The sequence below is a fragment of the Ursus americanus genome, chromosome 7, assembly GCF_024610735.1.
Source record: "Ursus americanus isolate L20-20 chromosome 7, mUrsAme1.1.p, whole genome shotgun sequence".
NCBI classification, from domain to species: domain Eukaryota; kingdom Metazoa; phylum Chordata; class Mammalia; order Carnivora; family Ursidae; genus Ursus; species Ursus americanus.
Genome location: NC_142133.1, coordinates 34231111 through 34256535, shown reverse-complemented (window position 1 = coordinate 34256535; position 25425 = coordinate 34231111). Strand labels below are relative to the sequence as shown.

At 36.9% G+C, this 25425-nt stretch overlaps 1 protein-coding gene across 2 annotated transcripts in view; it reads left to right on the top strand.

The window, feature by feature from the left end:
• The window catches only part of PPP3R1 (protein phosphatase 3 regulatory subunit B, alpha), a 69072-nt gene that overhangs the window by 9677 nt on the left and 33970 nt on the right, over window positions 1-25425 (top strand). Inside the window, exons 1-2 of one of the 2 annotated variants that reach the window (XM_045788134.2) lie at window positions 9557-9633; window positions 23085-23124. In XM_045788134.2, the coding sequence (XP_045644090.1) occupies window positions 9616-9633; window positions 23085-23124 (58 nt within the window). In that variant the 5' untranslated portion in view covers window positions 9557-9615. Of the gene's footprint in view, window positions 1-9556; window positions 9634-23084; window positions 23125-25425 lie in introns of those variants that run through there. The other variant, XM_045788135.2, reaches the window with a different exon arrangement.

The following is a 25425-nucleotide window of genomic DNA, read 5'->3' as shown; positions in this document are numbered from 1 at the left end:
TGCTTAAAAATTCAGATTGTACCAAAAGGTATAAAATGGCAAGTGAGCCTTTTCAGGGCACCCCTTTTTCTTGTGTTGATCACTGTTGAGTCTCTTGTGTACTTTTAACAAAAGGGAGGTTTTTTTGGTGTTCGTGTATTTTTTCTTCCTTTTTTTTCCTTTTTTAAAAACGTGTGGCAGTGTATGGATTTATTCTTTAAGTAATTTATTTGAAAGATTACAAAGGTCAAATTTAAAGAGATTTTAACAATACCATGCTCTAGTTGACTCATTACAATTAGTTTTATTCCAAGGTTTTTAACTGTATTTCATTATAAGCATGACTCAACAGTTCAGCATAATTTTTTAATCAGGTAGCGATTTTGTAATGATTGAGTTTGGTATTTTAACAAGGTTCTAACTATGACAGTATTTTACAAAGTTACTTTTAAGAGAAAAAAAATTTTTTAAGTAATTTCTCCATCCAGTGTGGGGCTTGAGTTCATAACCCTGAGATCAAGAGCCTCATGCTTTACTGACTGAGCCAGCCGGGCCCCCAAGAAAATATTTTATTACAGCATTTTTTTGTACTTATTTTTTCCTTTTATCACCTTATTAAGCATTAACTAAGTGGATAACAATTTCTTAAAAAGAGAAAATGATCTCCAAAGTGTGGTCTATAAAGCATCTATTCTGTTTCAGGGTTGTCAGATTAAAATTACTTCCTCACTTTTATACTTCCAAATAAACCTTTTATTCAACAGCTCACATCTACTCTCCTTTTCTGAATTTTCTCCTTGAATTCCCATATCCTTTTTTGTGGTCATGAGTTGACAGCTAATGCATAGATCTGGCACAGGAATAAATTTTGAAATGAGCTAAGACTAAGATATGTTTCTGTGTTTGTCTTTGATTTTTTAAATCTTGTATTATAAAAATTTTTTAGACATTTGAAGATTTCTATAGGAAATCTTTTAAAATTTAGCACTGAAAATTCAAAAGTTCGTAGGTTCTTACAGATTAGTTCCTTCCTCAGAATTTTGTTTTGTTAGTTAAAGCCCTTTATTAGGGGTATCATAGGGAGGGCCATGTAATAATCTGTTGCTATCCCAAAAAACATTTCTGTAAGTGAGATGACACTTTGACTTGCTTGGTAGCATTATTAAACTTACCCGTACTCTTAACCAGTTCTCTTTTGTCCTTTGTAAATAATACAGAGTATTTTCATTTTTATTTGTGTGTGAGAATTAGATACGCAATTTAAAACCTAAGTACAAGACAGTGAAGCATAGCAATTTACAGAAAAGATCAAATCTTTACTCTTGGCCTTAATGGAGCTGTTAGCAGTTTTATTAATCCTTAATCTGTCTAGTTTCAGGGCTCATTTTTTTATCATATTTGCCTGAGTGTGATGCCAGAAGGAATCTTCTATTATAGGCGTGCAGTAAGCTGGCATCCTGTCGTATTATTTACTTGTAAGGCAATCTTTAATAGAAATTGGAATATCAGGAAAAACAAGTGCTAGGAGGTAATAAGGGAAGTCGTGATTTTATATCTATTTGTGTTGCAGCTGTTTTCCTAACAAATATAACTTTATGAATTACAAACTAACTCATAGTAATCTTTTTCAAGTAAAAAATGAATTTATGAACAAGCAGATTGCTTAAACTCTGCCTTCTTGTCTGGCTGTCATTCTATCTTTCCCATCAAACTTCTTTTTTTTTTTTTTTTTGAAGATTTTATTTATTTATTTGACAGAGAGAGCCAGTGAGAGAGGGAACACAAGCAGGGGGAGTGGGAGAGGAAGAAGCAGGCTCCCAGCAGAGCAGGGAGCCTGATGCGGGGCTTGATCCCAGGACCCTGGGATCACGCCCTGAGCCGAAGGCAGACGCTTAACGACTGAGCCACCCAGGCGCCCCTACCATCAAACTTCTTGACTCTTTATTTACTCATTTTCTTGTTTTCAGTCCACTACAGTCTAGATCTGTGGTGTACAATTCAGTAGCCACATGTGATTGTTTAAATTTTAATTAAAATGAATTAAAATTAAATAAAATTATAAATTCAGTTTTTCAGCCACAGTAGCTACATTACAAGTGCTTCGTGGCTCCTCGTGTTTAGTGGTTCCTGCATTCGTGCAAATACAGAACATTTCTGTCAGTACAGAGCAGACATTGTTATTAGATAGCACTGGTCCAGAATGATTATTGTATCTGCAATTCACTGAAAGTTATTGTGTTGGCAGTAATCTTGATACCAGCAGGAGCTTTGGAGTCGTAAAGATTTGAATTTAGATTTTGGTTCTGCCATTCATTAGCTATGTGACCTTGAACAAATACAATAAACTCTTGACCATATTTAGTAGTGTAAAGTGGGAATAAGAACACCTCAGATTGTGGTGACGGTAGAGAGTGTCCAGAAATCCAGTTGGTACTCATTAAATGTATTTGGTTCTTCATTCTTCTTACTTGACTTCTTTGTAATGTTGGAACTTGTTGGAAACCCTTAGAGTTCTTTCCTTTTTTGGCTTCTGTGACATTTTCTGCTAGTCGCTGTTCCGCATCGCTGACCATTTTTAATCTTTGTTGCTAGCTTCTCATCTGGGTTTGGTCCAAGGCCCTCTTAAATATTGATTGTATCACTTTCCCATTTAAAATCCTATATGTTACAGGATTAACATCACCTTAACATAATGCATGGACTCTGTAGGTTCTTCTCGTTGTTTACTTTAGCTTCTTTCACCATCTTCCTGCTTTTTCTCTATACTCTAGCAACTTGGTCTTGTTAGCGTTTTATTCAGTATTGTATGCTAGGTTTATTCTGCCATCTGTTTATGCTACCATTAGAGCCTTTTGCATAGGCTATGTTGGGAATGGTTCAAAAGTCCCTCAAGGAAGTAACTGAGCCTCCCACCCCCATGCCAGGTCAGACAGTGTTCCTGTGTTATGCCAGCTGCCAGCATAGACCCCTCCATAATCCAGGAATTTAATAAACATTTGTTGAATGAGTGAATTGAGTGAATGCATAAATTCTTTGTTTATTCCCCGAGTTTCATCATCTCCTATGTTCTGATGATTCATACTTCCAGCTGGCATCATTCTTTTCTGCTCCAGTCCATGGATCTGACCGCTTACAGGATATTTGTCTAAATGAGGGTGTCTGTCAGTCACCTCAACTCATCATAACTAAAACCACCTTCATTATTGTCTTCCTATTCATGCTTCCATTATTCCCTAATTTTTCTTCCTAGAAAGTGTCTATTCATTCACTCCTATCTGGAAACCAGGTATGCCTTTTTCTCCCCTTTACTACTGTGTACATCTTAAGCAGTCATCAGTTGCATCCTGTACTGAAAGAGTGTAGCGTAGGAATACGTGGCCTGACCTGGTGTGGGGGTGGGAGGCTCACTAATAGAGGGGCTTTTGAGGAATTCCATTTTGGTTCATGTACTACTGGTAAAGAGGATAATGTATTTACAATGTTCCCAGCATATTAATGCTGCTTGCTGTTAAGTGGTGGCAGCTGAATCCAAAACCACTAGCAGCTCAAAGTGGGGAGCTACTGAGGAACAGCAGTACTGTGTACTATCCCTATAACCCATTCTTCCTCTTGACTCAGGAATTTATTGCATAATTCCCTCAGATTTTTGTGCACATTTCTTTTGTTTCTATAGCTTTAGTTCCAAATATCCCTTTTTTCTGTTACTTTCATCTGTACCTTTAAAAAGTCCCATACTTATTAGTTAGCACATCTTTAACTATACTTAATAGGATTTTTGTTGGTGGTGTTAGTACTCTGCATAGGTTTATAGTGTCTGCTTCCAACTCTGTTTTCCCTAAGTCATGTTATTTATTTATTTATTTTTAAAGTAAGGTTTATGCCCAGTGTGGGGCTTGAACTCAGGACTCCGAGATAAGGAGATCAAGAGTATCATGCTCAACCAACAGCCAGCCAGGCGCCCCAAGCCATGTTATTTTTAATGTGTAGTTTTAAGAGCATGAAGTTTTTTCAGGAACATAAATACCATGTTATAGCAAACGGTCTTCCCTTTTAGATCCCCTAGTACCTCTTGCTGCTTTATCCGTATTGCCCCTGGCATTGTTAAAGTTTCATTTAGATCTCCTGCGGACCATTTCCATAGCCTCCTTAATGCTTTGCTCTTTTTGCCTCCCGTTTCTTCCTTCTGTCTTTCATATTGCTGCTAGAGTTTTTCTTCTGAACAGGAAACCCATGTCACTGCCTTACTTGAAAGTCAGTGCTACATCTTATATTAAAAATTTACATCGCTGGGGCGCCTGGGTGGCTCAGTCAGTTAAGCATCTGCCTTTGGCTCAGGTCATGATCTCAGGGTCCTGGGATCAAGCCTCACATCAAGCTCCCTGCTCAGCGGGGAGCCTGCTTCTCCCTTTCCCTGCCGCTTCCCCTGCTTGTACTCTCTCCCTCTGTGTCAAATAAATAAATAAAATCTTAAAAAAAAAACTTAAAAAAATTTAAATTCCTTCGCATGACTCTCATGTTCTGATCCTTATTTCTAGCTATCTTTATGCTGTAACCAAGTCAGACTACTTGGTTCTCAAGTGCCTCATTCTTTTTCTTTTTTTTAACTTATTGGTGCTTTTGTTTTTAGTTTTTCTTCCATCTGCACTGTGCTTCTCCTTTGTCTGGCAAACATCAAGATCCTGTTCCGGTGGCATTCTGTGAAAACTTTCCCAACTCCCTCCCAATTAATGGCTATTTGGAAATAACTTTCTTTTTTTTTTTTTTTAAGATTTTATTTATTTGACAGAGATGGAGACAGCCAGCGAGAGAGGGAACACAAGCAAGGGGAGTGGGAGAGGAAGAAGCAGGCTCATAGCAGAAGAGCCTGATGTGGGACTTGATCCCAGATCGCCGGGATCATGCCCTGAGCCGAAGGCAGATGCTTAACCGCTGTGCCACCCAGGCGCCCCTGGAAATAACTTTCATAATATACATACCATATTTCATTGTGTTTAATTTCCTCCCTAACTTGTGGGCCCCTCTAAAGCAGGGGATGCATTTTCATTCATCTTTGTAAAGCCAGTTCCCATCGTATCTCTCATGGAATATAAATGTAAATGATGGATAGGTATAAGTAGATACTTTCCTGCTGGCTTGGGAAGTCAGCAAAGGTGCAGCTGGGTTATATTTATCTTCTAGGGCTAGGGAGGTGTCTGAAAGTCCTATGAATAAGCAATTAGAAAGCTCAAGTGCATTAGCACAATGGGAAAGCTACTGGAAAGGAAACTATTGATTCTAAAAGTCATAGGACTTCTTTTATGCTTCAGGATTTTTTTAAACATATCTGAGTAAGTTGTCAGTTGCATGTGAGAATGTTATTTCATTTGTTAAGTGGTTAAGTAGACTTTTTCATAAATAAAGGGAACTCAGAAATTGTAAATAACATTTTTATTTACTTAAGCTGATTTATCATAATATTTTTGTACTATATTCTAGAACAGCTGATAAAGTGAGACTGTTATTCTAAATCTTTGATTTCTTAATTTAACAAACATTTATGTTTGCCTACTACACATGTCAAACTTAGGTACAAAGATGAAAGAAAAAAAGACTCCCAGAGACTTCACAGAATAGACTGAATTAGGCATATGGAAGAAAAAATTATAATATAGTGTGGGTGTGTATGTGTATGCATATGTATATATATATAAAATTAAAATACAATAAAGCATATATAATATATATGTACATGTACATATATACACACTAATATATGTTTCAATAGAGCTATTATGAGGTGCTAGATTTCTTCTGATCACTCTGCTTGCCCAGTTTGAACTTGACATGTAGCAGCTATTTGGACATTTTATTATTCATTTGGGTCACGTTACTATTAGATAATGTCAAACAGTTAAGTGCTGAGAGAATACTGTAATCATTTTGTTATGTTGCTTTCAGTGAATTTTGCTTGATGCTGTGAGATAGAATATGATGTGGTGGGAACATGCATGGGTTAGAGAATTGGAAGACCTATAATGGAGTTTGCTGAATGTATACACACACCCACACAAATACGTATTTGTAAAATGGCCACCAGACTGACTGATTCAGAGTTCTTCTGGGTATTGAGTAAGGTAATTACCGAAGATGCTTGATAAAATGCAAAATGCTGTTTAAATTTTTATTTTTTAATTTAATTTAATTTAATTTAATTTTAGAGAATGCAGGGGAGTGGTGGAGGGGGAGAGGGAGAGAGAGAGAATTGTAAGCAGGCTCCACGCCCAGTGCACAACCCAGCTCGGGGCTGAATTTGGACTCTGAGATCATGACCTGAACTGAAACCAAGAGTTGGATGCTTAACTGAGCCACCCAGCTGCCCCGCTGTTTAAATTTTTAAAAATCAGTGTATGAAAAACTAGTGTGCCATTTTTTTTTTTGGCAGATCTGGGTTTCATAATCATTTCATTCTGATTTCTGTGTAGCTCTCTGTGCAGTAATAAACTCATTAACAAAGTGGAAAATGTATCTGAGTGTTGGGCTTTAAGTTACAGAATACCCACCCAACTAAACGTGGCCTAAATAATAAGGAAATTAGTTCATAAAATGAGAAGCCTAGAATCAGAGAGTCACAGAGTGGTTCACAGTTCATCTGGTTTCCTCAGGGACATAGGTCCAGTTTATATTAAAGCTGCACTTGTCTGAAGAGGGCCGCCACAATTTCAGACACCAGCACCTACCTGAAGAAAAGTGGGGAGCACCAACTCAAGTGTCTCTTTTTATTAGATTGCAAGTCTCATTACAGGTTATTTCTTAAGGTCCATTGTCTTTCCATGTTTCTTGCATACCAGAGAAAGACCAAATTTCTTACTCTGGCAGTTAAGTGCATCCTACCCCTGCACAAGCCCCCCTTTTTATTGAGAAAGAATTGACATATATCAGTATAAGTTTAAGCCATACAACATAATGGTTTGATTCACGTATATTGTGAAATGACTGACACAATAATAGGTTTATTTAACATCCATCGTCTCATAGAAATACAATAAAAAGAGGAGAAGAAACATTTTTTTCTCCTTGTGATGGGAACTCTTAATAATTTTCCTGTGTATCAAATAGCAGTGTTCGCTCTAGTCCTCAGTGTTGTACATTACATCCCTAATACTTATTTCTCTTATTACTGGAAGTTTGTACCTTTTGACCACCTTCCCTTAAGGCAGTTTTTATAAACTGTCCCTAGCTTACCTTCTGTGACCAGAGGCTAGGCCTTATGTAGTAAAAACCACTTCAGTAATTTATTTGGTATTCTGAACAGAAGTCAGTGATTACTGATGGGATTGTAGGCAGTGAAAATTATATCTGGTTTTTGATGTTACACTGTATTTCTTGCCTCACCAGTATGTAGCTATAACCCTGTGTTGTCAGCCTTTTCACAGAAATGTTTTCTGTACCTAGTTTACCATAACCAAAAGTCTCTGCTTCCTTCCAAAGGATATCATTTGCCTTGCAATCCCTTCAGGTGAAGGAAGGAGTTGGAAAACTATTTCTGTAAAAGGCCAGGCAGTAAATATTTTAAGCTTTGTGGACCTACTGTCTTTTGCAACTACTAAACTCTTTCGTTGTCGCTTGAAGCAGCTATAGATAATACACAAACAGATGAGCATGGTCGTGTTGCAGAAAAACCTTAGTGTATAAGTGCAGGTGATGAATTATTTCTGAAAGCACAAACATCAAAAGAAAAAGATAAATTGAACATCATACAAATTAACTTTTATGCTTCAAAGCATACCAAGGAAATGAAAAGACAGCCCACAGAATGGGATAAAATTTGTACAAATCATAGATTAGAGACTTCTTTCTAGAGTATATAAAGAATTCTTAAAATTCAGCAATAAAAAACAATCCAGTGAAAAATGAGCAAAAGATATGAGCAGACATTTCTCCAGAGAAGATAAACAAATATCCAATAAGCACATGAAAAGAGGCTCAATATCATTAGGGAAATGCAAATCAAAACCACAGAGAGCTACCACTTCATACTCACTAGCATAGCTATAACCAGAAAGACCAGATGAGTGTTGTTGAAGATAAGGAGAGATCAGAATCCTTGTAACATTGCTGGTGGGTATGTAAATGTTGTAGCTGCTTTAGGAAACAGTTCTTCAGCATGTTAAACACAGAGTTGCTATATAATTTAAGTTATATAACCTAATCTATATACCCATTCCTAACTATATACTTATAAGAAATGAAATGAAGAACTTGACAATGAATGTTTATATGGCATTATTTATAATAGCCAGAAAAAGAGGAAACAGTCCAAATGTGCACAGATTAAATAAAATGTGGTATATCCATACAACAAAATATCATTTGGCAATTAAAAAATTACTGATTCTTGCTATACTGTGTGGATGAACCTTGAAAATATTTTAAGTAAAAGAAACCAGTTACAGAGGAACACATACTGTCTGATTGCATTTATATGTGACATCCAGAATAAACAAATAGTAGAAATAGAAGGTAGAACGGTGGGTGAGCCAGGGAGATGGGGAGTGGCTGTGAGGAATTTGATTGTGGTAATAGCGGCCAAACTCTGAATGTACTAAAAACCATCCACTTCTGATGGATTAATTGTATGGGATGTGAATTATATTTCAATATAAAGCTAACTATTTTAAAAAACCAAACCCTTACAAAGCTATAGTAATCAAAACAGTATGGCATTGGCATAACAGCAAACACATAGATCAGTGGAATAGAATAGAGAGCCCAGAAATAAACCCACACATATATGTGGGCAATTAATTTATGACAAAGGAACAAAGTATAGTGAGGTGAGGATGGTCTCTTCAATAAATGATGTTTGGGAAACTGGACCACTGTCTTATACCATACAGAAAATCAACTCAAAATGGATTGAAGACTTGAACGTAAGACCTAAAATCATAAAATGGAAGAAAATTTAGGCAGTAAGATCCTTAACATCTGTCTCGGTGATGATTTTTTGGATTTAACACCAAAAGCAAAGGCAACAAAAGCAAAAATAAACAAGTAGGACTACATCAAACTAAAAAGCGCCTGCAAAGCAGAGGAAACCATCAACAAAATGAAAAAGAAACCTACTGAATGGGAAAAATATTTATAAATCATATATCTGATAAGGGATTATTACCTACAATATATAAAGAGCCCTACAGCTCAATAGCAAAACGACAATCCAGTTTTAAAAAATAGAGGATCTGTATAGTTATTTTTCCAAAGAAGACATACAGGTAGCCAAACATGTATATGAAAAGATCTGTAATATCACTAATGATCAGGGAAATGCAAATTAAAACCATAGCTGTCACCTCATTCCTGTTAGAATGGCTGTTATCAAAAAGTCAGATAACAAGGGTTGGCAAGGATGTGGAGAAAAGGGAACCCTTGCGCACTGTTGGTGGGAATATAAATTGGTGCAGCCATTGTAGAAAACAGCATGAAGTTTCTTCAGAAAATTAGAAATAGAACTATATAATCCAGCAATTTCTACTTCTGGGTATTTATCTGAAGGAAATTAAAACACTAAAAGATGTATGCACTCTTATGTTCATTGTAGCCTTATTTACAGTAGCCAAGACATGGAAGCAGCCTAAATGTCCATCAATGGATGAGTGAATGAATGAAGAAAATATGGTATGTATATATACAATGGAATATTATTCAGTCATAAAAAAAGAAGGAAATATTGCCATCTGCAACAATGGGGTTAGGTCTTGAGGGCATTATGCTAAGTGAAATTAAGAGAAAGACAAATACTATATGGTCTCACTTCTGGAATCTTAAAAACAAAACTAAAAACTGAATTCATAGATACAGAGAATAGATTGGTAGTTGCCAGAGGCGAGAGATGATGGGTGGGTGAAATGGGTGAAGGTGGTCAAAAGGTACAAACTTTAGTTATAAAGTAAGTCATGAGATAATACAGCATGGTGACTATAGTTGTTTTGCCTATTTGAAGGTTGGTAAGAGTAGATGTTAGAAGTTGTCATCACACACAAATTTTGTGATTGTGTTATGGTTACTGATGTGAACTAGACTTACTGTGGTGACCATTTCACAATATATACAAATATTGAATCACATACAGCTGAAACTAATACATGTCAGTGATGTCTCAATTAAAAAAAAAGATGTCACTAAAAAAACCAAAAACCAAACCCCAAGAGATGGTAGGCCTGATATGGCCTGGGACCATAGTTTGCTGACCCCTGATCGTTCTTAATTCTCATGCAAACTCATTTTCTTCTGACTATCTTCCTTTATATCTTTGAATTGTTATCACCTAACATCTCTCTGGGTACTCCAGTTTTTTGTTTAAAATTTAGTACCTATGTCAGATTTTCCCTCTAGGGTCTCCCATCACTTCAGGTGTTTATGTACATCTTTGCTTTAGTGTTTCTTGACCTTTCATTTGACTAACCTGTACTTTATATTTCAGCTATTTACTTTGGCCATAGTCAGGGTGGTCTCAAAGACATCATTCAGGAGTGTGCCGCTACTAGGATTTTATTACCTCTGTTCTGAGATTATTTTCTTAATTACTGAAAATGCTATGCTTTTAGAGTTTTCTCTTTTGTTAGGGATAATACATGTTTTTAAATTAAAATACAGTACCAAATTAATATTGTTCCTTCCAGGTTTTTGGACAATTTCCATGTAATAGTGTTTTATATTTTCCATCCCTTTACTCCTCTTCTCAGTTGTCCCCACCTATCTCACACGCTGTTGTCATAATTTTATGATTGAGACTGCAATGTTAGATACATGAACAACACTGTGCCAGTGTAAGTTGGCAGTGACAAGTCACTTAAACTAATGTGTTCCAAGATGAGAGGAAAATCGTTTCGGTAATTTACCACTTTTCTTATAATACAGAAAGGATGTAGCCTTGTCATATATTGGTGAGAATATTATGGGAATTATATTAGCGTGAGTTCAAATTTGTCTCTGCCACTACCAGCTGTGTGACCTTGTGCAAGTTGCTTAACCTTGACACCCCTATTTACCCAGAAGATTGTTTGGAAGGTGAGAGATAATGTATGTAAAGTCTCTAAAAGAGTGCTCAGCACATAAATCTGAATCATTTTTTTTTTTTGTATTCAGTGAACGTTCCTTTTTTCCATACATGTCTATATTTACAAAACTTTCATTAAAGATTTCTTTCTCAGCTTTTGCCTTTAAAAAAATCCGTAAGAACTAGACAGTAACACTTAGTGTATTGCATGTCTAGTTTGAACTAAGGTAGTTATTGAAATTTAAGTTGGTGCATCTGAAGTGTCTGAGGATATTGGGCCTTTATGTAAAGAATTGCCTTAATTTGATGAAAATGTCTTTGTTAGAAGGAAAACCAGATGAAAAGAGCCAGCAGGTTTTTGTTTTTGCAAACCTATACTTTGAGAAAGATCTCTGCTTTAATAAAGCTTTTTTCGCATATCTGTTTCTTGAGAGGTGTCTTACACCTTTGGGAATGAAATCTTATTCTTTTATTTTTTTTTTTAAGATTTTTTTATTTATTTATGTGACAGACAGGCAGCGAGAGAGGGAACACAGCAGGGGGAGTGGGAGAGGAAGAAGCAGGCTCACAGCGGAGGAGCCTGATGTGGGACTCGATCCCATAACGCTGGGATCACGCCCTGAGCTGAAGGCAGACGCTTTAACGACTGCGCTACCCAGGCGCCCCTGAAATCTTATTCTTAAATCCTTCTTTTCATTAATTGCTTACAGTGTGTCAAACACTTTGTAAGATACCATTCTTAACTTTTTGGACATGTACTCAGTTTCAGTCCTGGAAGAATTTTGGGTTGGCATAAAGAGGAAGATGAATTGGCAAATGGGCTGTGTTTAAAGTTCATATAACAGTTGTTTGGAACTTAGTACATTTTTTCAAAGAAATTACAAAAAGGGATTTTATAAATAATAAAAGCATATATATTTCAGTGATAATTCAAAAATATTTATTAATAAGTATTTTATCTGTTTCACACACTGGAGAATTAACTGTAGAGAAAAAACATTAAGAATACAATCCATTGAGGGCGTCTGGGTGGCTCAGTTGGTTAAGTTATCTGCCTTCGGCTCAGGTCATGATCTTGGGGTCCTGGTATTGAGTCCCACATTGGGCTCCTTCGTCAGTGGGGAGCCTATTTCTCCCTCCGCACCTGCCCCTGCTTGTGCTGTCTCTCTCTCTCTCAAATAAATAAATCTTAAAAAAAAAAAAAAAGAATACAACCCATTGGGATGTAGGTAAAGCAGTGCTGAGAAGGAAACTTATAGCACTAAGTGCACATATTAGAAAAGAGAAAAAAAAAGTGTAAATAATCTTGAGCTCCCATCTTAAGAACCTGAAGAAGAAAAAAAGCAAAATCAAGGGGTGCCTGGGTGGCTCAGTTGGTTTAGCGTCTGCCTTCGGCTCAGGTCATGATCCTGGGGTCCTGGGATCTAGCCCCACGTTGGGCTTACAGCTCAGCAGGGAGTCTGCTTCTCCCTCTCCCTCTGTGGTCTCTCACTATGACTCTTGCTCCCTCTCAAGTAAGTAAATAAAATCTTTAAAAAAAAAAAAAGAAGCAAAATCTACCCAAAGCAAAGAAGAAGGAAATAAAGATAAAAGCAGAAATCAGTGGAATTGAAGACAAAAACCAGAAAGTCAATGAAATAAAGAGCTGGTTCTTCAGAAAGATCCATAGATTGACAAACCTCTGGCAAAACTGGGAGGATTACAAGAAGAAACAAATTATCAGGAATGATGTGTAGAGAATCACCATAGACCCATCAAACATGGAAAAGATAATATGGAGATACAATGAACAGCTCATACATAATTTTGACAACTTTGATGTAATGGACCAGTTCCTTGAAAAATACATACTACCACCCTTCACCCAATCTGAAATAGATAATTTGAATAGGCCCCATTACCTTGATACACCCCCAAAAACAGTACAAAAACTATCAAATTTCTCATGTCAGTGTAATGCAAAAATTTTAAGAAAATAGTAAAAAGAGTTAAGCAGTATGGGAAAAAAAATTGAATACCATTACCAAATATGTCTCACTGCAGGGATTCACAGCTGGTTCACTCTTTGAAATTCAATATAAACAATCCACTGTATTAACAGCTAAAGAAAAATCACATTATCACATAAATTGATGGAAAAAGGCATTTAATTAAAATTCAGGACCCATTGGTAGTTTCTTTAAAAAAATAAAAATATATAGGAGGAACTAACTCAGTTGGGTAAGGAATATCTATAAAAACTGATAGGTGACATTATACTTAATGGCAAAGACTGAATGCTTTTCCTATAAGATCATTAAGGTAATGATCTGCTCTCACCACTCTTTCAACATAGTGATGGAAGTTCTACCCCCTGGAATAAGGCGAGAAAAAAAACCCTCCCTATTTGCAGGGGATCCGGAGGGAGAGGGAGAAGCAGGCTCCCCTCTGAGCAGGGAACCTGTTGTGGGGGGCTTGAACCAGGACCCTGGGATCATGCATGACCTGAGCCAAAGGCAGATGCTTAACTGAGCCACCCAGGTGCCTTTGCCTTTTCTTTTCTCATACTGATTGTTGTGCTGGCCTACAAAAAAACAAAATACAAAGTTAAGTGTACTCTATTTGGGAAACTTTTGTCTCCGGGACCAACAGTATGCTTTGCTTTAAGGAGTTTCTTGACATTCCATCCCTGTGTTCTCTTTCCCTTTCTCCCTCCCTCCCCTTCTATGTTTAAATATGTCTAGCATCTTCATTAGTAGTAAAACAAACAAACAAACAATACAGCTGGAAGGACCCCTTGAAATCATCTAGTCAACCTTTCTTATTTCCTGTATGGAGAAGTCAGTGTCTAGAGGTAGGGGTACTTGTGAACTCAGCTTTATACAGAGACTTGTCCTCCAAAGTCTACTTCTGTCCTTTGATCTTTTCACTTCCTTTCACCCAGATTTACCCATCCACAGTTTCACATCTTGTTTTATACTTCCGAGAGTAGGGATTTCTGTCCTAGAACAGTTATTAAGATGGTCAGTGATTTCACTGTAGAAATTGATTTCCTTATGAAAATTAACATTAACTGTGGGAAGTTGGCAAACTTTGTCTTTCAGCAGATGAAGACATTTGGATTCTAACTTTTTTTTCAAATCCATATTATTTGGTATTTTTAAAGGTTACCTTTTATGATTATCAATTTTGATATACTATACATTAAATCAGGAGGAACAGGAATATACTTTCTAAAGAAATTTTCTGGCAAAGAAATGAAAGTATTTTTGGAGCTCTTTTATCTCGTTTTGTTTAGAGTTACTTTGATCTTGAAAGGTCTGGATGTGAGAGAATAAAAATAAATTTTATAAATGCATACTATAAAGTTTAGGCTATTTTCAAAGGGCCTGCTGTCAGAATATGTAGACATTTATCTTTAGGAGACATTAAGAGGTGACAACATTGTCTTATTTGGTTATAGGCTCTTCTTGGGAACTATAAATGTTACTTACGTATTAGAGTACTGCTTGCTTATTTAAAGTGTATAGAGATCCAGATGCTTAATAGATACTCATGAAAAGTGAGCATTAAGGAAAGCAGAAATCTAAAGTTCTTTATCGAATCTTTTTTTTTTTAAATTTATTTATTCAACAGAGAGAGAGAGAGACAGCCAGCGAGAGAGGGAACACAAGCAGGGGGAGTGGGAGAGGAAGAAGCAGGCTCATAGCGGAGGAGCCTGATGTGGGGCTCGATCCCATAACACCGGGATCACGCCCTGAGCCGAAGGCAGACGCTCAACCGCTGTGCCACCCAGGCGCCCCCTTTATCGAATCTCTTAATATGTCCTTAATCTCAGTATATTGTGTAATACATTGATGCTTAACATGCCACTTAAACCAAGTTCCTTAAGGCTATCTGGATTTTTACATGCACCTATAAAATACTTCCTTGCATAAATTTAGGACAATGTTAAATCTGGCGAGAGATATCAAAAGATAATAAAACAGTTACTGCCTTCATGGAATTTAAGATCTGAGGAGTGGATTAAGTAAAGAATGAAAAAATTATAAGGATCAAGATTACTGTAAGTTTCTGGTTTCTCAGGATATTGTAAAATTAATCTAAAAAATACGTAATTTGCTACCTTGAAATGAGTATGTGGGTTATAAAAACAAAAGTCCATATACTTGAACTGTGAATAATAGTATGACAGGAAATTTATTATTTTAAAGAAATTGATGAGATATTTCAAATAAAAAAAGGGGATTTATGAAGCAGTTCCATTTTATTTGAGACTCCTGCTGAGTTTTTTAAAAAAATAAGCTTTAGGGGCGCCTGGGTGGCTCAGTCGTTAAGCGTCTGCCTTCGGCTCGGGGCGTGATCCCAGAGTTCTGGGATCAAGCCCCCACATCAGGCTCCTCCGTTGGAAGCCTGCTTCTTCCTCTCCCACTCCCCCTGCTTGTGTTCCCTCTCTCGCTGGCTGTCTCTATCTCTGTCAAATAAGTAAATAAAATCTTAAAAAAAAAAAATGAAAATAAGCTTTAGGGGCACCTGGGTTGCACAGTTAGTTGGGCGTCCAACTCTTGGTTTCGGCTCAGGTTGTGATCTCATGAGCTGTGAGATTAAGCCCTGTGTGGGGCTCCACACTCAGTGGGGAATCTGCTTGAGATTCTCTCTCTCTCTGTCTCTCTGTCTCTGTCTCTCTGTCTCTCTCTCTCTCCCTCTCGCTCCCTCCCCCCCCACCTGATTGTGCATGCATGCACGCATGCTCTCACACAAATTGAAAAAAAAATCAGCTTTATTGAGGTGTAACTTACATATAATAAAATTAACCAATTTTAAGTGTATAGTTAATGTGTCTTGACAAATGTATAGTTTTGTAAGCACCACCGCAATCAAGATGTGTAGAACATTTCTGTCACCCTAAAATGTTACTGGTACCCCTTTTCATTGACCCTCTTAACCCTTGGCAACCCCTGATCTTTTGGTAACTCTAGTTTGCCTCTTCTAGTACTTATAAGTGGAATCATGCAGCGTGTAACCTTTTGTATCTGGCCTCTTTCACTTACTGCTTTTGAGATTCATTTCTGTTGTTGGGTGTATCAGTTGTCTTTTCCTTGAGTAGTACTCCATTGTCTGGATATATACCACAGTTTATCCATTTGACAGTTGATGGACATTTAGATTGTTTCTTATTTGGGCTGTTAACAGAGTTTCTGTGGACATGTGTACAAATCTTTGCATGGACATGTTTTCATTTCTGGATGTTCTATTAAACTTATATTAAGAATCCGTCAAACTCTTCCAGAATGGCTGTGTCATTTGGGGTTCACACCAGCAACGTATAAAAATTTCATTTGCTCCATATCTTCACCAACACATTATGTCAACATTTTTACTTTTAGCCACATATACTATATGTCTGCGTGTTAATTTCTGTTGCTGTGTTACAAATTACCTCTAACTTAGTGGCTTAAAACAGCACATAGTTATTTCTGTAAGTCAGAAGTTCAAATGGGGTCTCTCTTGAGGGAATCAAAAGACTGAAATCCAGGTGTTGGCCAGAGTGAGCTCTTGTCTGGAGGTTTTGGGGGAGAATCTGTTCCCAGGCTCATTTAGGTTGTTGGCCAAATTCAGTTTCTTGCTGTTGTAGGCTTGAGATCTCTGTTTCCTTGTTCACTGCCAGCTGGAGCCTACACTCAGCCCTTAGAAGCTGCCTGCACTCAGTGGCATGTGGTGCGCTCCCTAATCTTGAATTCTTCTCATGGGTTGAATCTCTGACTTCCCCTCTTTGCTTTTAAAAGGCGCTTATGATTAGAACAGACCCACCCTAATAATGTTATCCTGAGGTCAGCTGATGTGGAACCTTAATTACGGTGCAAAATCCTGTTGAGCCGGTACCTAGAACCGTATTTGAATAACTGGTAACGGACGTTTGTGTACCTAGGACTGGGAGTTTCAGAGGGGGCCGTCTTAGAATCTGCCCAGCACATAACGATTTGTTCTACATTTTCAGCAACATTTGGTATGTCAGTTTTTAAATTGTAGGCATATATATACTAGTTGCAAGTATTGTGGTATCTAATTGTAGTTTTAATTTGCATTTTGCTGATGTCTAATGATGTGAAGTATCTTTTCATCTTATTTGCTGTGTCTGTATCTTTTGTTATAAAATATCTACTCAAGTGTTTTGTCTTTTCCTTTTTTTAATGTTGATACTCATTTGTTTTAGCATCATTTGTTGTTTTTTTTCCCCTATTGAACTACCTGGACACCTTTGTCAAAAACACTGAACTTTGTGTATGTGTGCTTTACATTTTATCTGCTGCATTGATCTTTATGTCTAGTCTTACACCAGGATCACTCTGTTAACAACTCTAGCTTTATAATAATTCTTTAAGTCAGGTAGTGTAACTCCTTCAACATTGTTCCTTCTTTTTCAGATTGTGTGGCTGCTGAGTTAGAGCTATGTGGAAATGCATTTGGTTTTTGTATACACCTGGTATTGGGGGACTTTGCTTCATTAATTTATTAGTTCTGATAGTCTTGTAGTTTGTTTAGCATTTATGTTCATACATAGTCATGTTATCTGCAAGTAAAGGCAGTTTAACTTCCTCTTTCCAATCTGTATGCTATGCCTTTTATTTCTTCTCTCTTGCCTGATTGCGCTGGTGCAGATATCTTATCTTGTTCCTGATCTGAGGGAGAAGGCATTTAGTCTTTCACCAGGTTAAGTATGACGTTAGCTCTAGGTTTTTTGTAGATAGCCTTTATAGATTGAGGAAGAACCTTTGCTTGCTGGATTGTGGTTCTTATTTTCGTGAGTAGGTGTTGAAATTTGTCAGATGCTTTTATTGTATTTTTTGAGATGATCGTATGTTTTTTCTTTTTTAGTCAGTTAGTGTAGTGAATCACATTGATTTGGAATATTAAGCCAACCTTACATTGCTGGGATAGGTCCTCAGTTGGTCATGAAATTTTATTTTTTTAAAATTTGATTCTGGATTTGCTCAAATGTTACAGCTTTTTGCATCCATTGTCATGAAGTATGGGCATACAGTTTTCTTTTTTATAAAGTTACTGCCTGATTTTGGTATGAGGGTAGTATTGGCCTCATTGACTGAGTTAAGAACTATATTCCTTTCCCCTCTGCTTTCTGAAAGAATTTGTGTAGGGTTGGTATGTTTTTTACTTCGAATATATGATCAAATCAACCAGTGAAGCCATCCAGGTCTGTAGTTTTCTTTCTAGGAAAGTTTTAAACTCAAATTCAGTGTATTGTAACAGCTGTAGAGGTGTTCAGCTTTTCTCTTTTATCTTGAGTCTGTCTTGTCATATACTGTCTTACAAGAAACTTGTCCGTTCATCTGAATTATAAAATTTGTTTTTATAACTTTGTTTAGAAAATTCCTTTATTTTTCTTTTGATGTCCATAGAATTTGTGTTGATTTGCCTGGGGTTTTACTTATTGACCTTTTCAAAAAATGGGTTTTTGTCTTTATTTATTTTTCTTCTGTTTATCCACTTCTATTTTATTAATTTCTCAGTTTTTTTCTTGTTTTTTCTTGCTTTAGGTTTAACTTACTCTTTTTCTAGCTTTTTACTTGGGGAACAGATCATTGTGTTTTGGACCTTCTCTTGTAACAGCATTTTCCTCAAAAACACTGCTTAACCTGTATCCCGTCAATTCTGATAGGTTCTGTTTTCATTTTATTCAAATATTTTCTGATTTCTCTTGTCATTTCCTCTGTGACTCATGGGTTATTATTTAGAATTGTGCTTTGTTTCCAGATTTGAATATTCCCAAATACCTTTCTAGTTTAATTACATCCTAATGAGAGGATATATTCCGTATGATTTTAGACCTTTCGAGTTTATTGAGACTTTTTAAGGCTCAGAATAATGTCTCTGTGATTGTTCCACGTGCATTGGAAAAGAATATTCTGCTGGTTTAGGACATGTTGGTTGATAGCATGTTGTTGATTTTTTGTTGTTGTTCTTGTTTTCTATTACTTACTGTGAAGGAAATATTAAAATCTCCAAAATGATTGTTTGCCTTTCCCTTCTTTAAGTGTTTGATTTCATTTATCTTGAAACTGTGTTCCTGTGTGTGTGTTTGTAGACCTAATTATAGTGTGGTGGTGGTAGTTCCTCACATATCCACCAATTTCTGGACATCAGCTGGACATCCTATAATTCAGCTCAATTCTGACACCATCTACCTAGAGATAGCATCAGATTCCAGTGAAGGGTGAAGGGCTCACCTAGCTCTAACCTCTTTTTAAAGTAGGCTTCTTGTAGATAGCATACGGTTGCATCTTCTTTTTTTCAATATTTATTTTAGAGAGAGAGACCTCCTGCGTGCGTGTGTGAGCAAGGGGCAGGGGCAGAGGGAGCGGGAGAGAGAAGCAGACTTCCTGCTGAGCGGGGATCCTGACGTGGGGCTCAGTCCCAGGACCCCGAGATTGTGACCTGAGCCAAAATCAAGAGTTGGATGCTCAACCAGTTGAGCCATCCAGGCGCCCCTACAGTTGCATCTTTTTAACTGTAGTTGTTAAAGTGATAAACTTAACATTGTATCCTTCTCAGAATGTTTGGATTTAAATCCGCCATCCTGCTATTTTACTTCAAATTTTTTCCACATTTGGTATTTGTTTCTTTTTTTCCTATTTATCTGCCTCCTTTTGGATTGAGTATTCTTTATGATACCATTTTATTTATCTTTTTATTAGAAAGTGATTGCTCTAGGGTTTATAATATACATTTTTGACATTATGCTCTACTTTCAAGTAACATTATAATGTTTCCCTCATAGTGTATGATCTTGACAACATACATCATTTTTCTGTCTTACATTTGTGCTGCTCTTGTCATACATTTTACTTCTGTAGTACACGTTACACACCCCAGAATACATTTTTATTATGTTTGTGTTAGTTATATTTTAAAGACAATTAAAAATGAGAAAAAAGTGTTTTCTATTTACATAACATGTTTACCATTTCTGGTGATCTTCATATCTTGGTCTAGATCCAAATTTCCATTTATTATAATTTTTCTTTTGCCCAAAGAATTTTCTTGTGACATTTCTTATAGTGCATGTGTATTGGAGCTTAATTCTTTTAGTTTTTGGTTATCTGGGGAAAGCATTTTGCCTTAATATTTGAAAGATATTTTTGCTGGGCACAAGATTAGACAGGTTGAGGTTGAAGTAATCTTTTGGATATATGGGTTGTAAGGAAGACAGATGAGGCATTCATTGTTAGTGGATAAGCACCGAAGGGCTCCAGCTGGCCTGGTCCTTGGGTTTTGTGGATGCTGGCTAGCTGGGAATGATATAGATAGAGGATGGATGGTATCATTTATGAAGAATTGATAACATTATAAAGGTCAGTGGGTTGAAGAAACAAGGACCTAGTTTCAGAGTTCTCCCTGAAATACTGTATAACCTTTTTGCCCTCAAGTTTTATTTATTTACTTAAGTAATCTCTACACCCATTGTAGGGCTTGAACTCAGGACCCTGAGATCAAGAGTCACATGTTTTACTGATTGAACCAGCCGGGTGCCCTGTGCCCTCATTTTTAAGACAATTATAATCATTATTGTCAAAAAAACCCAAACCAAAACAAACCAAACAGAAACACCCAACCCAACTCAGAATGACAATCCAAAGTATTATTGTATTCTTTTGAGAGCCTCTCAAGAAACATACTTATTCTTGGGGTAGAGTGAGATTTTTTTTTTTTAATGTATTTTAAGGGGCGCCTGGGTGGCTTAGTCGTTTAAGCGTCTACCTTGGCTCAGGTCATGATCCTGGGGTCCTGGGATTGGACCCGCACTGGGCTCTCTGCGTGGCAGGGAGTCTGCTTCTCCCTTTCCCTCTCCCTCTGCCTGCCGCTCCCCCTGCTGGTGCTTGCTCGCTTGCTCTCTGTCAAATAAATAGATAAAATCTTAAAAAATAAAAAATAATTTTAAAAAGCGTATTTTAAGAATTTAGGCATGAAATATGTGAGGCGGTAAAAGATAATCATGGTAAGAATCTTGACTCAAGTAAGGGGCGGAATAAGCAAGAACTCCATCTCTGGTCATTACTATCCAGTTTTATTAATTTTTGCTATTTCTTCTATTTTAATATATATTTGAAATTTAAAGTAGCCTAGAATTAACCAGTTCTGGAAAATTGCAGTTATTTGCTATAATTTTCAAGGGAAAGACTAATTATTGGTGACATAAGAATTGACGATGCTAATTTACTGGTAACCTTTGTTAAACCTCAAATTTACATAGTATAAGATACTTTTAGGAGTTTAAAAGCTAAAGAGCCAGATTAAAATGTTTTTTTCAGGCTGTAATCAAAAATTTCTTAGGCTCTTTTAAGTATAGTCATATGTTAATCCTATTGTACACATTGCTAGATGGGGTCAAGATTAGGTAAATGGAATGAACATAGGATGCATGCTATTCTGATTTTATCACTAAATTTTAAAAGCTCAATTTACATTATTTTAGATTCTGTAGACTTTTTTTTTTTTTTTAAGATTTTATGTATTTATTTTAGAGATGGGAGTGGGGAGTAGCAGGGAGAGAGGGACAAGGAGACTCTACATTGAGCCGGATGCAGGGCTTGACTCCACAACCCTGAGATCATGACCTGAGCTGAAATCAAGATTTGGATGCTTAACCGATTGAGCCACCCAGGTGCCCCTAAATTCTGTAGACTTTTTAAAAGATCTTCGTGATTTTTACCTCATGTGAGTCTGTTGTACTTGGAGTTTTTACCGTTTTAGATTTAGAACTACTCCTGGTTTTATTACTAATCAAATGGTGTGATCATCCACCAGGTACTTGACCTCCCTGGGCTCAGTTCATTAAGAATTATTAAATGTAGGCTTTGGGCCAGGTCTGTAGTTTTTCTAGAGCTCTTTTTTCCTTAAATAGATTCAAATGGAATCCTGTATAGAAAACAGATGGGTTGTTTTATATATTTTATAAATCAGGAATTCGGATAAATTATATCAATGTGGAGTTTATACATGAAATAAAACTTCTCAAGAAAAAAACTTGAATTGGCCTATCAGTGATGAGGTCGGGGAATATACGTGAGGTTCAGTGGGGTGGAGTCCGGAGCCGACGACCAGGAGAGAATTCTTGAGGCGTCTTTGGTGCAAAATTGGTGGTTTATTAAAACACGGGGACAGGACCCGTGGGCAGAAAGAGCTGCTGCTCCGGGTTGTGAGGGGTGGCTGATTATATACTATGGGGTTGGGGGAAGGTAAGGAAAAAGGGAGGTTGAGAAAGGTCTTTCATATGTTAAAGAAGACTTAACAGGATACCGGAGGCCTTGCCATTGTCAAGTTAAGGTTGTTTACCCCTCTAGTAAGGCATTAACATGAAGATAGTTGGGAACTTCATGGAGGCTGCAGATTATAAGGACATTTAATTGTATCTACATTCCCTTCCGGAAGCTAGGTTATTGGTAGAAATGCTTTGTTCTTGTAAACTGCTAAGACTTTCGTAAACTGAGGGAGACTTAAGTCTTGCAGGATTGTGGTATCTATAGGTTAACTATTTCTTTGTCCTTTAGGGCAGCCAGGAGTGCCTGAGGAATGTCAGGTACATCCCATGGTTGGGGGGGGGTTACGGGGTGTCAGTTTCTGCTTTGTCCTCAGCTTGCCTTCTCTTCCCTCATCATCAGCGCAGTTATAAATGTTTTTGGTTTTTTCTTTTTAAAGAGCTTTACAGTCTCAGGAAACTGTTCATTTAAATAGAGGTGGCAGGAGAAGCTTTTTCTGAGCTCTGTCCCAAATTGAATTCAGTTAGAGCCTTGATAGTCTCCAGTGTGTTACAATCTGGTATACAACATATTTAGGGCATTAAAAATATTTAAAATAAATTTTACTCAAATGTTTGTGTAAGTCACATGGCTCAGGCCTGTTTGATTCAAGAGCTCTTTCTGTCATATTGTATAATTTTTTTCATATCAAAAAACTAATTTAGCTACTTTGGTTTTTTACTTATTTCCCTATGTTTTGTGACTCAAAGTATTTAACCTTTTAAAGAAATTTGTGCCAATTTTGTGACTAATTATTATTTATTTCTTTTCTCCAGGGAAATGAGGCAAGTTATCCTTTGGAAATGTGCTCACACTGTAAGTCAGATATTCTTGTTATCAAGAATTTCTTTATTTACACATACCTATGTATGTATATAAATCGTACCCCTCTATATATCTCTCTGTGGATAGCAAAGTTAGTCCTTAACTATTTAAAGTGGGTAATGAATTTGACTTAAAGTCTTTTTAAGTTATCAGAGTAGGGAAGTTTTTTTTAATAGAGCTGCTCTATATTATCTGCACTATGCTGTAGTTACAAATCAACCCTCGAATCTCAGTGGAGCAACCCAACAGAAGTCTTTCAGATGAACAGAGTTTCAAGTAAACAGCTGATTTATTTATCCTTTGGTAACAAAAAATGTTTGTTGAAGGCAAACCTTCCATAGACCAAGTAGCTATTGCAAAATATGTTTCTCAGGGGAATGAAGAGTGTAAAAAGTGTGGTTGGTCTGGTTATTTCTGACTGTACTGGAGAACATAAGGAAAGAAAATGACAGTTTTAGAAATTCTTGATTTAAGGATCAGTCAGAGGACCAGGGAGATTAAATAAAAATCATAAAGTCTCTTGTGTGGAAGGGCTATGATTGGGTAAGGGAGAGATCTTTAGAATTGGAATAGGGACCTTTGATAAATTTAGATGCCATCATGAGATCCCAGAATCCCTAAACCATTCTGAATCTTCCTTGCCCTTTCTGTCCCTGTTTGATGCAGCTGGTTCTTCCTTGTTCGGAGACATCTTACCTTGCAATGAAGTGTCACTTCCTTTGTGTCTTGCTAAAACCATTTTCCCAGTTGCTCTTTATGTTTCGTTGGTCTCCTTTCTTTTCCCAAAACGCGTGTCCGTTTCATTCTCCTCAGCATCTTTGCTTGCTTATGAGCTCTGGGTAGAATGCTGTTCTGTCAGCTCTTTATTTGACTGACTTTGTTGTTATTCGGGTGTCAGCATAAATATCACCTGTTGGGAGATGTTCTCTCTCTCTCTGCTGCTTAGATTTCTCTCTATCATGAATAGTAAGTACCCTGTTTATTTTCTTTATAGCTGTTATAATAAGCTGAAATTATTATTTTATCTTACATTTTGTGACTTCTGTAATTAAAAAAAATTTTTAAATGGTCATGCTCTAAGACCAGTTACCTGTAATTCTGCCATCCCAACTCCTGTTTACATTTTATTTCACTCTTTCCTCCCAGGCTTTTTAAAATGAATTTCTTGTGTAATTATGATCATATGTAGGTGTATGTATGTTTCTATTTTAAACATGGGGATAAATTGTTACATCAGCATATTGATCAAAGCCAAACCTAATTATGACTTATTTGGCTTATTGGCCTATTTCCCTATGTTTTGGTAAACATAGGGGTTGGTAAACTACTGCCTGCCGTTAGTTTCTGTTAATAAATTTTTGTTGGAATACAGCTGTGCCCATTTGCTTACATAGTGCCTGTGGCTGTTTTCATGTGACAGTGGCAGAATTGAATAGTTGTAACAGAGACCATATGGGACACAAAGCTAAAATATTTACTACCTAGCCCGTTACAGAAAAAGTATACTGAACCCTGTTACAGACTGTTGTGGTCTTCTGGATTGGAGAACTGTCACTTCTGTCAGTGTCTGACCTACCTCTGAAATATGATCAAGATGAGAGTAGTTCCATACTGGTGCCCGGGTGTTAATCTAGATCTATAATTCTTGTCTCTGGCGCAGTTACTGTGTCAGTTGCTTTAGAATTGAAAGGATTCTGCTCAAAATCGTGCCTTGCCACTTAGTGTTTAGTTTGAACATGTGACACAATTATTTCTCCAGTTGCTAGTGGGCAAAAAGGAGGTCTGGAAATCTGTAATTAGCTGGGCTTCAGACTGCAAATAGAGTTGGGATTGGCTGTTGGGATTACAACAGGAAAGAGGTCTTAGAAAGTTAGTTTTTGTTTCTTTGCCAAGGAAAGAGGTCCCTAAGGGTACGCATATCCAGAATGGCAAAGGCCATTCTGTTTTTAAAAAATGGGTGGTAAGTATCTGAAGTAGATTTCATACACTCTTAAAGCTGCCCCTTTCAGTTTTATCATCAGAACTCAGTCTTCTTTCTGAGGACTTCATTTATGCTTCTTTGAAGCTGTTGAGCCTTGTCACTAAAGATCTGTACTTGTCAGTGATTGTTCAACCAGCTATGAATCTTATCTGGATTTTTCTGTTCCCTCTTTGGTTCACTATAATAAAATGTGCTTTTATCAATTTTATACACGATTTGGATGCATTTCCCCAAAGTGAACCTGTCCACATTAAAACCACTACTTTGCCCCTACCCACATGTTGCAGTAAACTTTTTTTTGCTCGTTTAAG